The sequence below is a fragment of the Lampetra fluviatilis genome, chromosome 12 (genome assembly GCF_964198595.1).
Source record: "Lampetra fluviatilis chromosome 12, kcLamFluv1.1, whole genome shotgun sequence".
Taxonomy (NCBI): Eukaryota; Metazoa; Chordata; class Hyperoartia; order Petromyzontiformes; family Petromyzontidae; genus Lampetra; species Lampetra fluviatilis.
In genome coordinates this window covers 10,483,795-10,500,455 of record NC_136286.1, presented here as the reverse complement: position 1 = coordinate 10,500,455, position 16,661 = coordinate 10,483,795, and the positions used below count along the sequence as shown (strand labels likewise).

Sequence of the window (16,661 nt, the reverse complement as noted above, 5' to 3'; positions counted from 1 at the left end):
TGGCGCAAGGTTGATTAGATTTTTTTTAGAGGTTGATATGAGCTGTTAATGCGTAGGTCGGTTCACAAAGTTAGCAGCAGTCGGGTTGGGAGAAATATTAGCATTTGAATGGGGACTCATCTGGTTTTTATTGAAGGTCTAAATTTTATATTTTCACTGTCAGCTACTTCATAATTTACAGGTTGTGTGTATGGAACCTTAAAAGCTCGTTGTGTTCACTTATATATACCAAAGCACTTTATCTAAGTTGTTTTTTGTTTGCATGTGTTCATAATTCCATACTTTTAATATCTCAAAGTTGAATAGTAAACTGTTATACGTTTTGATTGGCTCATTCCCCATACAGAGACCCATTTATTCATAAAAAGAGTGATGGCAATTGACTTATCACTGGGATTTTATTTTTTTAATCAGACATTACATTTATTAATCAATTATCGATGGTAGTGCTGGGACAATGCCAAATGCAATGACTTTCCAGTAATCCTTCTTCACCGCCACCTTGTCCTACAAAAGATACGCCACGCTAAATATTATTTAATCGCAACGCCACCCAGAGATTCGATGAATTATCGCTATTAAGGGTTGCGCTCTCGATTCAAGAATTGATCATCCTCTAAACTTGGGGTGAATGAGGCGACCACTGCCTGCAACGGGGAGTGGGGGGGACGAGATCTCCTCGCATATGGCACATACGAATTAAAACCATCGATTCTTTCAAGCATGATTTTATTCATATCGTCAGCTAAACGAATCGATATTAATTGCCGAATTGATTAACTTTTTACAGCCCTACTAAAGAATCTTATTAACTGGAACAACACAGACGCTTTTCAAAAAAATATGTATTCCTGCACTTCTGTCACTGGAACGTAATTTACATTATGCATTTTGACCCCACCCTTATGCAATCTTTACCATTACACAAGCGGCTGTGGTGATTGTAGTAGATTGCCTCTCTAAGTAAATGATTTATATGACAAGGCTGATTCACCAAAGTCTGAAATGTTTACCATAAATATTAACGAACCATGTTATAACCTCAATGGTACTGAGCTTCCCTAGGCAAATGACAGTGCACCGATGATCAGATGAATGATGATCAGAGGAATGAGGACGTTTAATTGTGTTTACAGTTGTATGGTAAACTGGTCTAATTAACTTTATTGCAAAACAGCAAAAGGATACATTTTGAGTGGCTGTAAATTTCTCCAGTGAAATCTGTAGTGGAGCTTTGTTATTCTCTCCCTTAAAATCTAATTTGTCATAAATGTCACATTGAATGTATACGTATAGGAATAGGGCACACTCTTGTTTTTAATGTATCCTGGTGCTCTTAATAACCGTCGTTGTTTAGTCAAATTATAATCCTCTGCAATTAACATTTGGACAGAGGGCTTTAGGTTAAACATTTGAAAATGGATTGTGTTGGGCCACACGAATAGCAGTTTGAGAAGTCCTGGACTGAAAAAAAGTCCCTACGACTGCCTTGTTCTGATCTGCCTTGTTCTGATCTGAGTCTCAAGGGTGAGATTTTCACCAACAGGGCTATTGTTCAGCCTTACCTAATTACGTTTCCTTAATTGCAGTGCAGTATGCGCCCACGATTAGAAACACTCGAGACAGGACACCAAGGCATGACAAGAATTCTGTTATGCATCCTGGTTATGTTAAGCTCATTATGGTTTTAATGAGGTATTATGCTTAAATGTATTAAAGCAAATGGGAATATATTTTAATGTTTGAACTCCTGTTTTGAACAGTGATTTGAATATGTATATCTATAGCGCTTTGCCAATCCACTGCTAGATGAAGACCTCTCCACACTGTCTCATTCATGGGGATTGCTTGCCATACTTCTCCAGAATGAGCTCCGCTGTCACTCGTCACTGATATTATCAGTGGCCAAGAAGTGAACTCGGGTCGCCAAATAAATGAGTGCAGTGTGCGAACCACTGTGCCATCACTCTCTCCCTGATTAAACCGTACTGTAACAAAACACCACTCTAAACGGAGGAACCCATAGCGCTAGTAATAAACTATAACGGTCTGAGGAATTATTCATCGACAGGTTGTTTTCCTTTTGGTCATGTGGATAATCTATTTATAAATATATTCGGATTTTTATTTCAGAGAAGTGCGTCCAATTTTAACAGGACATCCAATACGAGTACAAACAATCATTCTAGTTTTTTTTTATCGTCAGATTAATTTGATGTAGGAAAAAAACTATCTGACAACTTGTTGACCGAATTACACGCGTTGCTCAAATATAGTTATTTATGTTTAGAAAAACATTCCACCATTTTTTTTCAGTGTGGAACTAAAGGGACCTGTGGTTGCTTAAACTTTCAATTTATCCATATTTTTATCGCACGGCGGCTAATTAAATATACTGAGCCTGGGATTTGACTTGTATTTGCTTGATCCGTGCAGTTTTGATGCATGGCTTTGGTGTAGTATAATTAATTTCTGCTGTATGCTTGTGATTGCATTAATGTATGTATGAAACTATGAGGGCAGCAGATCAGTGAAATTCAGCATGATTTATTGAAATGTAGCTTTGCTAATTTGTTTTCCCAATGCAGAGACATATTTCACTGGTATTAAATTCGGGCAAACTTCAAGGTCACCCTTACAACACAAATATATTTCCGAAAAGGTCCAGGCTACAGTGCATGTTACGTTACTAAAATATTAAAAAGCAATTTTTTCGGAATTTATTACAACCATCGATACCACATGACGGCATACAAGTCACATATGGGGAAAATAAAATAAGAATTGATGCGTTTGCTGTGCGAGTGGAGAAAGGACAGGTTCTGAAACAATGTGACATCACAGCGACGATCGTGTATTACAATGAAGTGGCTCAACGCATTGGGTTTAGATTTGCTGTGCATGAGCGTGAGCATAATTAACTTCACTCGCGTCACGCGTTAGTGGCTGCATGTTGATGAGCATCTGGGCGCAATAACATTGCAGTGACTGTCTGCAACCATGTGTCTCTGCTGCTGCTGGGGGGCAGTCGGTCTCCCTAAATGGGCTGTGCTCATTCTGTGGAAGAGGCGTACATGGGACTATTTTTTTTATGATCAGTAAACATTTACTCTGTATTTGTGGATTTTTATTATTTCATTTAAACATGTAAAAAATATGTATCTTAACAGTTCACACACCTAAGACATGCATAGCTATAGGCTCTGCATATAGACTCTGCCTATAGCTATGCATGTCTTAGGTTTTGCTGCACTGTTGTGTTATAAAATGCCAACTCTTATTGCTTGAGGTCCTATAACTGCCGTGCATATGCTCAACCTCCCGTAATCTTTTTGAAGCGATTTTTGTTTCATACTGAGAATGATGGCGCTCTAGACTGGATGAACATGAATCTTGTTTCTTCTTCATCGAGTCGAGGGTTCGCCGAGCCACCGTGTTGGGAAATTACAGTGCTTGTTGTTTAAAATGTAAAGATTACACGGTGCTGTCGAGGTGAGCTCTAGTGGGATGAATGGGGAGTGTCTGATGCCGAGGAGGACGTGGGCACGAACAATCGCTTGAGCGGATATCGGCAGCAAACCAGTCTCCCGCTGCCCGGTCCAAGTTTAGCTGCACCCTACATTGAGCATGCAACCTGAGAAGAATGTGAACTGCAGTTAGTGCAGACTGGATACCAACTGGAGTGCAGCTGAGGTCCTTTTAAAAATGCCACCTGAGTCAGATGATAAATCACTTCGAGTTAACAGTTCAAGCTGGCGTGAGGTGGGGGGGCCCCTTTCCGAGTCACGGTTTGAAGAACAGTCTGGTTACTTCGAAGGCACGCGCTAACGCACGACCTGTTTGAACACGGTTAACCCGAGCCTTTTCTTTTCGTCGCTAACTCGCATTTCAATCTTAATTTTGCGGTTTGCGGCCGGCGGAGGTATGCTTGAACCGTAAGCGTGTGTCGAGTCACATGCGGCCACCTGCATATATAGAGATTGCTGTGCTCTGAGAGCACCGGCACCATCCCACACGTGGCCGGTCACGTGGTCAAGTACGCACGTGCTCTCGGTGCGTCGGAATTGTCGACACGTGTTTTATTATCACACGCAACTACATTGCCGGCATTATCAGGGTTTTTTTTCCAACTGCCTTACTCGTGATTTTTTCTTTCACATTCTCTTGTGTGCATTGTTAAGTTTTGTCTCGTCTTATGCCTCTGTTTGAAGACGGTCAGACAAAAATTACATAGGGCATTGCGGTTCTGCACTTCCGATCAGCACCTTTGCCTATGTATGGTGCAAAAGAAGTTCAACATACATACGTCCCTAATATAGGTTTTTGGGTCACATCGCGTTATTTATAAATGTGTCGTAACCCTCCACCACCCGACACGGCCAAACAGTACAAAAAATGTGTCACGTTTTTTAAAGGACAAAATAATTCACTTTAGCCCACCAGTGTGTTGAATAGAGAATCAACAGCATTTTAAAATTTGAGTACGACGTTTCGCTGATAATTACAATCAGCTTCATCGGGTAAGAAGAATGGTGAAGCTCTCCTGTTGCTTCCGGTCTTAAATAGAGCAGCATCAGGGTGACGTCATCATTTAATTCAATCTGGTGCAGTGATTCGAGGCAGAGAGGGGGAGGGTATTGTAATTGTATAGATTGGTAATCATTCAATTGTTATTCATTGGTATTTGTTTCCCTTAAGGAATTGTAATTGTATTTCTTTAATAATACGCTTCCAGGCCGCACTAAGCCTGTAGCTGTCAGACCGATTGAAGTTGTTTCTGTTTCTCTCAATTTCAATGGATTCTCTAATTAGTCTTGGCCAGTAATTTTTTTTACTGTTTGGCCGTGTCGGGTGGTGGAGGGTTACGACACATTTATAAATAACGCGATCTGACCCAAAAACCTATATTATGAATAATATTGGTCGCGAAAGCCTACGTGTTAAATACATACGTCCCTCCTCAAATATGTTCAGAATTCTTCAGTGGAGCGCTAATCATGTATGTATGGCTCGTTCGTATGAAAGCAAAGCCATCATACTTAACTGTGAGTTAACTACGGATGATGTAAAGTAAACATTTCAAATTGATTGACTTCTTCCCATTATACTAATTAACATTAATGCAAAACTTCCAAGTATTACCGCACATCATTCATTTGTTTTCTATTCAAAATGTCCATACATTATTTACACAATTATGCCCCTGCCTATTTTACAAGGTTCTTTTTTTTCTCTAAGAATTCCCCTGATGAACAATACAGAATCGCTGCCAGTGAATGTTTATTTTGGATAATCTCGTTACAATTTTATATTTTGACATAAGCATTGGGAATTGGATATTGTGTTAGTCATGAATTGTGACCTTGAGTAGAGGCGGTGCAGCACAGTGATTCTTTAGTGCAAATCCCAATGCTATGTCCACGCACCTCCTAAATGGATATTTACAAAAGAGCCACTTGCAAGCTAACCTTGGTGCAGTCTGCGTCACTCCTGCAATTTAATCAGCATTAACTGCAGCTTCCCTCTCTCTTAGTGTTCGGGTTTCTTTAAAGGAATAACAGCCGTGAACACATTTTTTTGAAGGTGAATTAAAGCAGAGGTGGTTCCTTCTTCATGAGAGAATTCAAGTGAAATTGCGTCCTCCAACGGAAATTAATTTGCGGTTCTTCAATTTCCAATAAAGAAACGCCTTTCTCTGTGCTGTAATATTTGTTTGGAACATTGGTACACTCCGTGTACACGTACAAAGCTCTTGTGAATCTGGTGCTTGGGTGAAGGAGTCTTGAAGCCATGTTCGTCATGAGGTTTACCTCGCTTGTGAGTGCATAAGGGTGAAGGTGTGGAACATTGAGTTAGTCGAACATTCGTACTTTCGTATATGACAGTTTGGGCTTTTAAAACGTAGTTTCATCTGGTGCATAAATTATTCGCGTGAAAAAAACACAAATTAAAGTACTACAATTTTTATAAATGTATTGCAGAGGTCTCCATTAAGACCACATTCATACAAATTCCATATTGTACTTACATAGAGATTATCCATAATCACAACACTTCATGTAATAAAGCGATCATGTAGCAGGGACTTAGGAAAGCCAACATTTTGGCAGGTTTTGCTGCACTGGCTGACAACATTAACAAACGTTTACACAACGCTTGTCTCGATATGCCAATTGCTGCATTAATCTCAGTCGGATTAAGCTGACATAAAATGTTTACTCTGTAGGTTTTTGCGGTTGTGCTGTATAGTGCTGCGATGTGTTTTGGGTTTTACCTGAAGCCTGCGGAACACAGCGAAACGTCGGACATCATGTCGAATGACGTGCGGTACAACCCAAAATCATGGTTGAGATGAGACCTGAACATCCTGCACCTTCTCCCACTTACCAGACCTCCACCTCCCAGCCCAAACATGTGATACAAAGTGGCATAAAAAAAAGCAATATGTTGCCGTAAAACAGTGGAAAGATAATGAAATATTGATCAAAAATATAAGATGGAGCATATCAATTAAGGGTGAAAAAGCATATTAGAAGTTTTTGCTTAAAGTTGTGGGCGTTTTTTCTTCAGGTACAGAAGTTGAATCTGGCATCCATGGTGACCAATTACAGAAATGCTGCTTATGTGCAGAAATTCCAAAAATAATTTAATTTAAAGTTTACATTTGTTCGAAGAAGATGTTTTTCTTTAATATGCAGCATGATTTGACCATGCTTTAGCAGGTAGTAAATGTTATCTTGTCACCTGCAACAATGCACCATGGCATTAGTGCTTTTCGTTATAGTGTAGTATTTAACTTCACCTATGGCAAAGGGTTGTTTTGTTTATTTTGCGGTACTCTTTGACTTTATTTGAGGCTCTGATTGACTTGGTCCCAAATGCCATTCCAAGCATGGATCTCTCTCCATGATATCTTGGGGACCAAAAGACAGAGGGACACATGGATTTGAGGACAATTACAGGTTAAAGACGTACTGTTAATCAAACTGTTAAGAAGAGTAAACACATTGTTTGGTGAGACTGTATTGGCAGTGGTGTGCACATGCGCAAATAACAGTGACTACTTCTGGCCTCTTATCTGCTGTGAAGGGTCATTGTCCGAAACGTCATCTGTTATATATTTTTTTCTTTTTAAGGTAGTGTTATTGACAAATCGTGAGGTTTTTGTGTGTGCATTTGTTAAGAAAAGTATGTAGACTTGCGTAGGACATGTCGCTAGAAGGGCTTGACGGCCGATGCTCAAGAATTCTGCCGGACTGGCAGCTCCGATTTAGCGTGGTTGGCTACGTACGTTTGCGAAAGACGTTCAACATATGTACAAGAAATGGAACGTGTCTGAGGGCACGTTCACCGAGGTGATGGAACAATGTAATGCGCTCGTGCTCAGATGCACATTGGCGATGGCTACGTCGCAAAACGGTGAGAAATGGTGACCACTTGCGGAAGCCTCAACCAGCAGTGAATTGACCATGGCTGCTGATGATGATGATTTTTTCTTTTTGAGTGCAACATAAACCGAATTGTCAATGTTAACACTTTATTGAAGCTGAAAGTACAGTACACCGTTGTATTTCAGTACAAAAGAACAATGATTTTTCTACACAAGGTAACAACATTTTAAACAAAACAAATGTACGTGTGCATCACATGACGATGTTACGGGAAATTACCAGTCCACTGCAGGTTTGCATATGCAGAAATAACAGGACATAACGGGAAACTGTGCAAACTGAAGCCGTGCCATTGTTGTGGTGTGGTCCAACTCAGCTTGAATCCTGCCAGCACAGCTTTGAAAAATGTGCACTCTTAACATTCTCGGACGTACAGAGAAACCACTGTGACTGCTGGTTTTGAAAGCCGTCGTGGCGTTGCTGTTTATGCCACAAATCCCTTTTTACCAAAATAACCGAGTAAAATTGAAACACATTATCAAAACATTCATGACAAAACATGTTTGTTGATGCCATCAAAAGGCAAAAAACATTGAACGAGCGCTTTCTGATTCAAACTACAAGTTTGATGTTTTAATTTTGGAGGAAGTCATATTTTTCACAGTTATTTTGTAATGCATCAAAGGGCCTGCAACGCAGTATTATCTGGTGAATGGGAAATCATATTGGCAGCTCCAAATTAACATTTAAATGCCTTTGGTTGGACTGAAAGAAAAAGTCATGCATAATATGAACCCCCTTTGTCAATCTATTGCAGACTGAAAGCCTTCCCCTCACGCTCTGTCAGTCGTGGGGGTTGTTTGGCTGTACTTCACCACACACCGTTCGGCGATGAAAAGGGGGCTCGTGAATGTTTCGGATATCATCGCTTTGCCTCTGATGTTTGCTGTGGCCAGGAGATAAATTCAGGTCACCGAGATTTTAAAAGAGTGGCGTAAAAATCATTGCACCAACCTCTCCCCCACTGTAGATGAGTCGTACAATAAAACCTTAAATGTGCGGGACTCTACGGGGCTCTTTGTAAAATCCAACTTTGAATAAGTTGATATGTGGAAGTTGCCACGTTAGACCAGACATATTTGTGCGTGGGCATTTTCCAAGTGAATGATTATGGTTTATATATCCACATTGAGTAGTGTGTTGCCATCATTGTTACGTTTTCATTCCTAGCAGCGGGGGGACACAGCCAAGATGAATCAATCAAACAGCAGGAAACGGACTGCTCGTGTAACCGAAGCAATTTGACATGAATAGGCTGGCTGCTGCCGATTACTGTTATCGAGTTACAGTTTTAATTAGAATTGCTTGAATGTCCTAGAATGAAACAAAAATAAAGAAGGGTTTTCAGCACCACAAAAGAAAATAATGAAGCGTCACTTGTTCAAAACGTTGGGCTATAGAATTCCAGGCACTGATAGATATCCTTCTAAGAAACACTAAATTCCTCTTATCTCAAATTATTAAGACCTCTCAACAGTGGAACATTTGATGCCCACTTGTTTAGTGGCATTACAATGGTAGATGCCTGTGTGAGGAGACCACATCTTGAATTTACTCAAAAACATAGATGCCAGCACAAGGCTTAGCATAAGCTGTTTTATGCCATTTTATCACTGCATTATTCATAATTTCATGAAATATCAGCTAATTATGCAGGGGTGGTGGGTATAGTGGTTAGTGCACTGCTCTACAGACTCAGTAATGATCTATTTGCTCCAAGTGCAAGTCAGACATTATATCTGACTTGCATTTGCTCCTTGATCCATGCTCCCCTTTCTTTCTCGGTGTAATGCCAAGCGTTGTGCATTTTAGTTGTTCACTTTGCCTTGTCAGCATCTATCCCATCTATGTCACAGCAGGGTAATGTGCACTGATTGAAATTTTTATTTTGGCACAATGGTCGGTATCTTCACGTTTTCAAGTTCGGTTTTCCAGAAACACATATTTATACTCTGATGTGTCTTCCAATTACTTCCCAAAAGATATCATAAATTGTTTAGTAGACTTGTCACATTTGACTTTTGTTTGCTTTTCCCAACTATCAAATATACAATGCCATAATGTAGAGGATGAACATAGTTTTTATTTGGAGGGTGCAACGGTGGCAAGATGTTAACTACCTCGCCTGGTATACAGGAGGTTGTGGGTTTGTTCCTGACCCTGACACCTGTATATTTGGAGTTTGCATGCTCTTCTCGTGGTCGCGGGGATTATTTTCCGTATCCTCAGATTTTTCCCTCCACCTTTAGAAACATGCATTTATAGTATTTGGCGGCTATAAATTTCCACATGATAAGCCACTTCTTTGAGCTATCATCCGTGGCTAGGTCGCTTCTGAAAAAGAATTATATCGCTCAGTGGGTGCCTTACCTGGTAAAATAAAATTATAAGTCATCCATACTCTCTTAAATGCCTAGATAACAAAATATTTAGAATTCTCGGTAAAACAAAACTGGAACAGCTATAGTCTGGCATTGCAATATTCGATATGGAGTCGGGCAAGTAAGTGCACTTTTTCCAAAGTTTTGTTGACAGCAGCATTAGAAGGTGTCTTCTGAACTTTGGATTGGAGAAATAAGGATGTAAACATAAAATTGAGAAAATTTTAACAAGCTCAAATTTGCTCATAATCTCGTCATTAAAACAACCAATCTAACTGAACTGCAGTATATAAAATTATTTTAAAACTAAAAACATGTTTTGTTCAAGATAAATGTGAGCCAAATACAATTTCAATAAAGAAATTGCCATAATTACAGTATTAAATATAGTACCAAAATTAGCAAAATTGAAATCAAAGTTACTGTGTGAGCTCACACACAAATCTGGCTTCATAGCCATTGCTCGGTTAACATTTAATTCGCGGAACTGAATCCATATTGTAAAGCTGCTTGTCCAGCACCAAGCCTCGAAGCAATCCAAAAGCTGTATGGTAGTGTATAAATATTCATAACAAATATAAGTGTTGCAGACCAGACCCTCGTCATGCACTATAAGTGTAGACTGCGCTTGTTTGTACTCTGACGTGCCCTGAATTCCGTAACTTATTCCCCGACTTGTTAATGCGTTGCTTCTCGCGGAGCGGAATGAATGGCGCAATATTCCATCGCTCTCAGCGGCACGGCTTTCATGAGAACATACATTTCAGAGGCCGGTCAATTGTAAAAATTTGGATCGGAGCAAAAAAAACAGCATTACCTGTGTGCAACTCACAAATGGCCAAACAAGCGTGGAGTGCAAGCTGACACGCAGGCTGCGCGTCACGTGCATGCAGGAGTCATGCGGAGCGGGTGTGATGGAAGAGGAGGGGTGGGTGTCGGGTTGAGCTTGAGCTGGGAGGATGGTGGAGGGGAGGGAGGTGTGTAGCTGATATGGGAAGGTTAGAGGTAGACAAGTGTGGCTGGACGAGAGATAGGAAAAAATGTGGGAAGGACGGGAAGGGCGAGATTATATTGAGCGGGAGGAGAGAGAGTGGCAGCCAAGATAGGTAGAGACAGAGGGCAGAGAGAGGATGGAAGAAAGGGCAGAGGGGGGGGAGTTGGAAAAGCCGGGAAGGGGTTTAAGTATAATGAGAGCAGCAGGGTGAGTTTTGAGAATGACAGAGGGAGTGAGTGCAGAATAGACAGCGGTGGGTGAGGGGGGGCGTTGCGGTGGGGGGTGCGTGGATAGAGGAGTGAAGGATGGAGTGGGGGCTTACAAAGGCCACTGCAGTAAAATTGACGTCATGGATTCCTCATCAGCACACTCCGTGCCTGCCAAGCAGTCCAAGCAGCCTGTGTTTCGGAGCTCCGTGCAAAAGGAGTGCTCACGCTGACTAATAAATATTAATCACTAAGTTATTACTCCAACACTGCATTGTAATTCAGTATTCCTCAAGGCGGTGCTGGAAATGTGAAACCGCAAAAAAGGTCATGTGTAACCGTGTTTAATGCAATGGCATTGTCCACTTTTTGTGACCTTGGGGGCTGAACATTAACTCTAGAAATGTACAGTGCCTCTGAAACTCTTAAGATGGCACTAAGATAATGGATAAATGATTAAGTACTGATAATTAAGTTGGCATTGGCGGTGGAATGGCAATGACATCTTTGTTCTTGTTTATATGTGTACTTCCATCGCTGATCTGAGAGATGATTAATGATGAAGATGTTATTATGGTGATCAGCAATGTAACATCAGGGGAACTAAGGCTCTGCAATATTTGCATAGAACTTTTGTTTCCAGTTTATTCATCATTGACTTTCATGGTTCTCTTCCCATACGTTTTTGTTGTATGCTCCCCTTTTAAATAAGGCAATGCCGCAGAGCCAATGATGATGCTATGATGATGGCTCAGAATGCCAACATACTTGTTTGTTTACATTTACAGGCTCGGCAGCATGGCAGCTCATCGCTTCGTTTCTCAAGTTGCCCATCTCTGGAACGCACTGCATTGTGGGCGCGACCATCGGCTTCTCCCTGGTGGCCATCGGAACGCACAGTGTGCAGTGGTTTCAGCTCATCAAGATTGGTCAGCACGCCGCACCTGCAACCCTTGCCTAAAATGGCTCTGTCACATTGTGCATTTCCGTGGAGGTCGCTGTTTTGTGAGTGAATTGGTAGCATCAATATAGTAACGCACACAACTGCCGAGTTGGTCATCCACACCCTTTTAAATTGTTTCTTTATCTGTACTTATAGACTTTCGGTTCCCGACAAATTTGATCACCTTGCACACCTCAATAAATATACGCGTTTTTATATTTTCAAATCCTTTGACATCTCCTCATTCGGTGTAGAATAAGACGAATGGAGCTACATCTTTTGTACTCGCTACATTTATGTATCACATTAATGTAATGAGTTCCCTCATGAATTTAAGACCGAAACGAAAGGATTTCTCCACAACTCTGGCTGTCACCTGATGAGGCTGGTTGTAATAACCGGCGACAAAACGTCAGACTCGAATTGTAAATGTTGTGTTTTTGTTACTCTCCCAATACACCCGTGTGCTGAACCAGTAATGTATTGGCATGTTTTGTTTACGTGACAAACCTTACTAATTGGCTGTGTCGGGTGGTGGCGGGTTTAATGACACACGTGTCTTCGATCTAACCAAAAAAAAACTCTTATGGAGTTCCCTCTGCACCGATTAGAAGTTGTGATAGCTGTCTTGCTTACAACCGTTTTAATAGCAGTTGCATTACCGATTGAACTCTTACAAAAGTAAACTGTACACGTGAAATTGCTCTAAGTACAGTAAGGTGTCAGAGTACGCGGAGCCGCGCATACGCAACCGCCCCCGATTCATACGTGCACCTTGTGACTCGTACTTTCGATACCCGCACGGGATGGGAAGCGAGGAGTCAAATCCCCCCCCCCCCGCCATCACGCGAACGATGGATTTGATGGCGTGTAACTGTAGCGTTTGTGTAAAAAACGAGTCCAAAAAATATCTAGTGTTAATAATGTAGTGTCAATGATATAGCATTAATAATAATATGGTGTCAATGATAACAGTGTTCCATCTGACCTGGATGCTACCGATGATTAGTCAATCATTTATCTACAGTACTGTACTTTATTAAACATTGATGTACATTTCTACACATTTTATATATACTCTTACATTGTATATACAGTACTGGACTCGTATACGCGAATTCGCGCTCACGCGAGGGTACACGGAACCTAACCCCCGCCGCGTACTCTGAGACCTGACTGTATCTGAAAAAATAATGTGGTGCGGTTATCAGTTTTTTCCACTCTTAATGATCAGGTATGAATTATTATTATGCTCCCTGTAGCTTATAGCTAAAGGTTACGGAGCAATTTGTAATGGGTTCCTAAAATTTCCTTGTATAGTGAGCATTGTAAAGTTATACTCGATTTAATTGGTGGAAGTGCCTGTAAAAATATCCACAGCAACACTTCCAGTCATTATTAACAGAGCTACTTCAATACATTTGCCTGCGTGAAGTGTAGTAAATGTATCTGAAGTTGATATTTCCTTATACACGGGTTCTGTATTATAATCTAAAGCCCTATTGCTGTTGATTTACTCTGAAAACACAAATATCCCCTGAAAGCCTTAACAGACTGTAGGAGCAAGTGCTGTTAGCAGAGCACCTAATGAAGGCCGGCAAGGCGCACGAGAGGGGGTGAGTGGCCAGCATAACGCCCGGCCGCCTTTGTCTCCCTAGTGGCGATGCTTACACATCTCAGCAGATACTCATTTGAGGCTGAGTCGACCTAGGGGAGGCCCAGGACCGATTCAGATAATCGTCACTGGTGTTGGCCGTGAGCGGGAATCGAACTCGGGTGTCTACCGGACAAAGACCTGCGCACACACACGCCGTGCAAGCATTGTTGAATAAATATTAGGACCTAACCCATTGTCTTTTTCTATGGACACAGCCTTAATTGTGTACATTAAATATTTGACTAGAAGCTGAAGACTGTCCACAAATAGATTTAAACGAACAACAGTGATTAAAAATGTAGCTTATTCGGTTATTTCTTGAGAGATACTTTATCTAACATAATGGATTACATTAATCTTTTTTTCTGTGACAGTGATTGGTAACTCTATTTAATTCACTCATTAGATTTGTAGATTCAGGCAATATATTGAAAGTTGACGATAATGATATCACACACATTAAATATGTTCACGCATATTGCATTGCCATGCCTAACAGCTACACATGAAGCACTTACAGAGGCACTTGCTGCAAAGTTGAGTTACATTTATGAAGTATTGCACCTCTTATAAATAACAATTATTTAATAATGATCTCTTTTACATAGTGCCTTTCATATTGAAGTATCTCAAAGTGCTATACATGAAAATGAAACTACACTCGCAAGTATAGATAATATCTAAGCGAAATAGAATGTAAAGCCATTGATCTCAAGCCCTAAAATATTCGTAACTGTTGCAGATATACAATTACGAAAGAGATGAACGTATCTAAAAAAAAATTGGTTATCTTTAATTTACAGGATGGTGCATTTGTGTAACTGCTCAGTGTATATAATAGTTAGAAGGTGTGCGGTGGTTCGCATGCTGCACTGTGAGTCCGGTTTGCTTGAGTTCAATTTCTGACCATGGCTGCCATCGGTGGCAACGCCCCACGTCGCTCTCCTTCACCCCACGTCACCCGATTTCACCAACACGGTGTAGCGTGGTGAAAACAAACTTCATGACAGATGCCTTCATCCAGCAGTGGATTGGGAAATGGATACATTTTTGCTCATTTAATCATTAAAATACTGTGGCGTAATTGTAGAGCTATAAACACTCATAGCTCACAAACGGCACGCATCTCAATTAGATAAGCATATGTTAAGTGATCTTACCGATAAAATGGTAACCATGTGACCTATGATTGTTCTGCAGTTTCTTCTTGGTTCATATCGCCACTGCTTTCGGGGATCATGTCTGCCCTTCTATTCTACCTGGTCCGTTACTTCATTCTGAACAAGGTAAGCAAGACATTCCTCGTGCCAAGGAAGTAAATACAGTAGGAGTTGACAATTAAAAAAACGTCTTAAAATTATCAAAGACTACATTGAATGTTGTCCACTTGTCACTGTGCAGGCAAGGAACCCCATAACAAAAACCGACCATTTGTCAACTTTATCATACAAGGGCCACTTGGTGATTCATTAGAAGGAAAACGCTTAAATCTAATCATCTCTTTAAAATTAAAGACATGTAAGAAATAAGTTGGCAATTGATAACCTCTTGTTACCCACATGCTTAATTACCACGATCATCGCTATTGTTCAGCAATTCCCTAAGATGACTAAATTAGCATGATTATTATTTGACAACCCGGACTCAAGCTGGTGCTTGCTTTATAATTGCCATGTACTTAATTGCTAAGCTTTTATGAATAAGCCGGAAGAAAATGTCTGAAATTTCACAGATTAATCCCCCCAGTGACTCAAACGTTGCAGTACCAACGTTTTGGAAAGACGACATTTGTTTCCTTCCTTAAGTTCGTCCATCTTCCTTCAAAAAATATCCAGAAACAGATGATTAGTGGCAGTTACAGCCAACATTTGTAACTGCGATTTGAAATTATGAACCTGAGACATGTAACGATAGTTCAATTATAAAAATGCAAGACTGTATTGTCTTGGTGTGTGGTCTTGGATTGTTGTTGTTGTTTTGCTGCCTTGCACGAACTTGTATTTGGTCTTGACAAATCTTCAGGAATGTATGCACGAGTGCAATTTTTGTACTTCTGTGCTATATCTATATTTATGTAGTTAGTAACTTGCTTAATTCTTGTTTTACCTTAGTCTTGCATCCTTTCTTGTATTATTTGTTGATGTAACGTACTGACCCGCCCTAACTATAAAAAAGAGCACCATAGCTCATCAGATTTCTCCAGTATAAATAAAGATTCTGGTTCACACATGCACACACATAATACAAGGCAAAGATTCCCCCATGTAGCCTTTAACAGACTGTTAGGGCAAGTGCTGCTAGCTTATGAAGATCAGCATGGCACAGGTGCAGGGGTGGGTGGCCAACACCACGCCCGGCTGCCTTTGTCCCACCAATGCTTATGTTTAGACACAGCACCATGTTCTACTTTAAGGCTGAGTTGACATAGGGGAGGTCCAGGACCTGTTGTTGGTCATGAACGGGAATTATGCTCCAGTCTCCAGGTTCGTAGCGCCATTGGGGGGGGGGGGGGGGACAGTTCAGTCCCCTGGCTGTACCGAGAGGGGGGTTTTGTCACAGGAGGTCACAGGCACCTAACCTTTTGGGGCCTCCGGCACATGCTCATATTGATTCTCTGTTCATGGTTCTTTGGGAAATTAATTGAAGGTGCAGGGGTTACCAGCTCACTCGCACCAAACTGCCCCCCCCCCCATTACCCCATTAGCCACCATGGTTTACGTGAGCACGCAATTAGGTTAATCCGCTAACGTGTCTGCTTTTCTCCCATTGGCCTTATTCACAACAAAACAGTATTACCGTCTGGTACCACCAGGAGATCGGAGTTTATTTTGCAAGACTACATGCACGTGTGCTGACATTCAGATACACATATGCACACAGATACTCGTAAAAATGCAATACGTAATCTTATACATACAAAATAAAGATCCTTCATATAGCCTACATAGACTGTTGGGGCAAATAATATTAGCAAGCACCTACTAAGGCCATAACACTGCACAAGGAGGTGATGTGGCTATCATTACACC

General features: G+C 40.9%; 1 protein-coding gene across 3 annotated transcripts in view; it reads left to right on the top strand.

Annotated features, from left to right (window-relative positions):
- Positions 1–16,661, top strand: part of LOC144935161 (sodium-dependent phosphate transporter 2-like) — a 76,646-nt gene that overhangs the window by 37,805 nt on the left and 22,180 nt on the right. For all 3 annotated transcript variants that reach the window (XM_078861623.1, XM_078861621.1, XM_078861622.1), the window contains exons 3-4: positions 11,821–11,961; positions 14,833–14,918. In XM_078861623.1, coding sequence (XP_078717749.1) covers positions 11,821–11,961; positions 14,833–14,918 — 227 coding nt within the window. The remainder of the gene's footprint in view (positions 1–11,820; positions 11,962–14,832; positions 14,919–16,661) is intronic.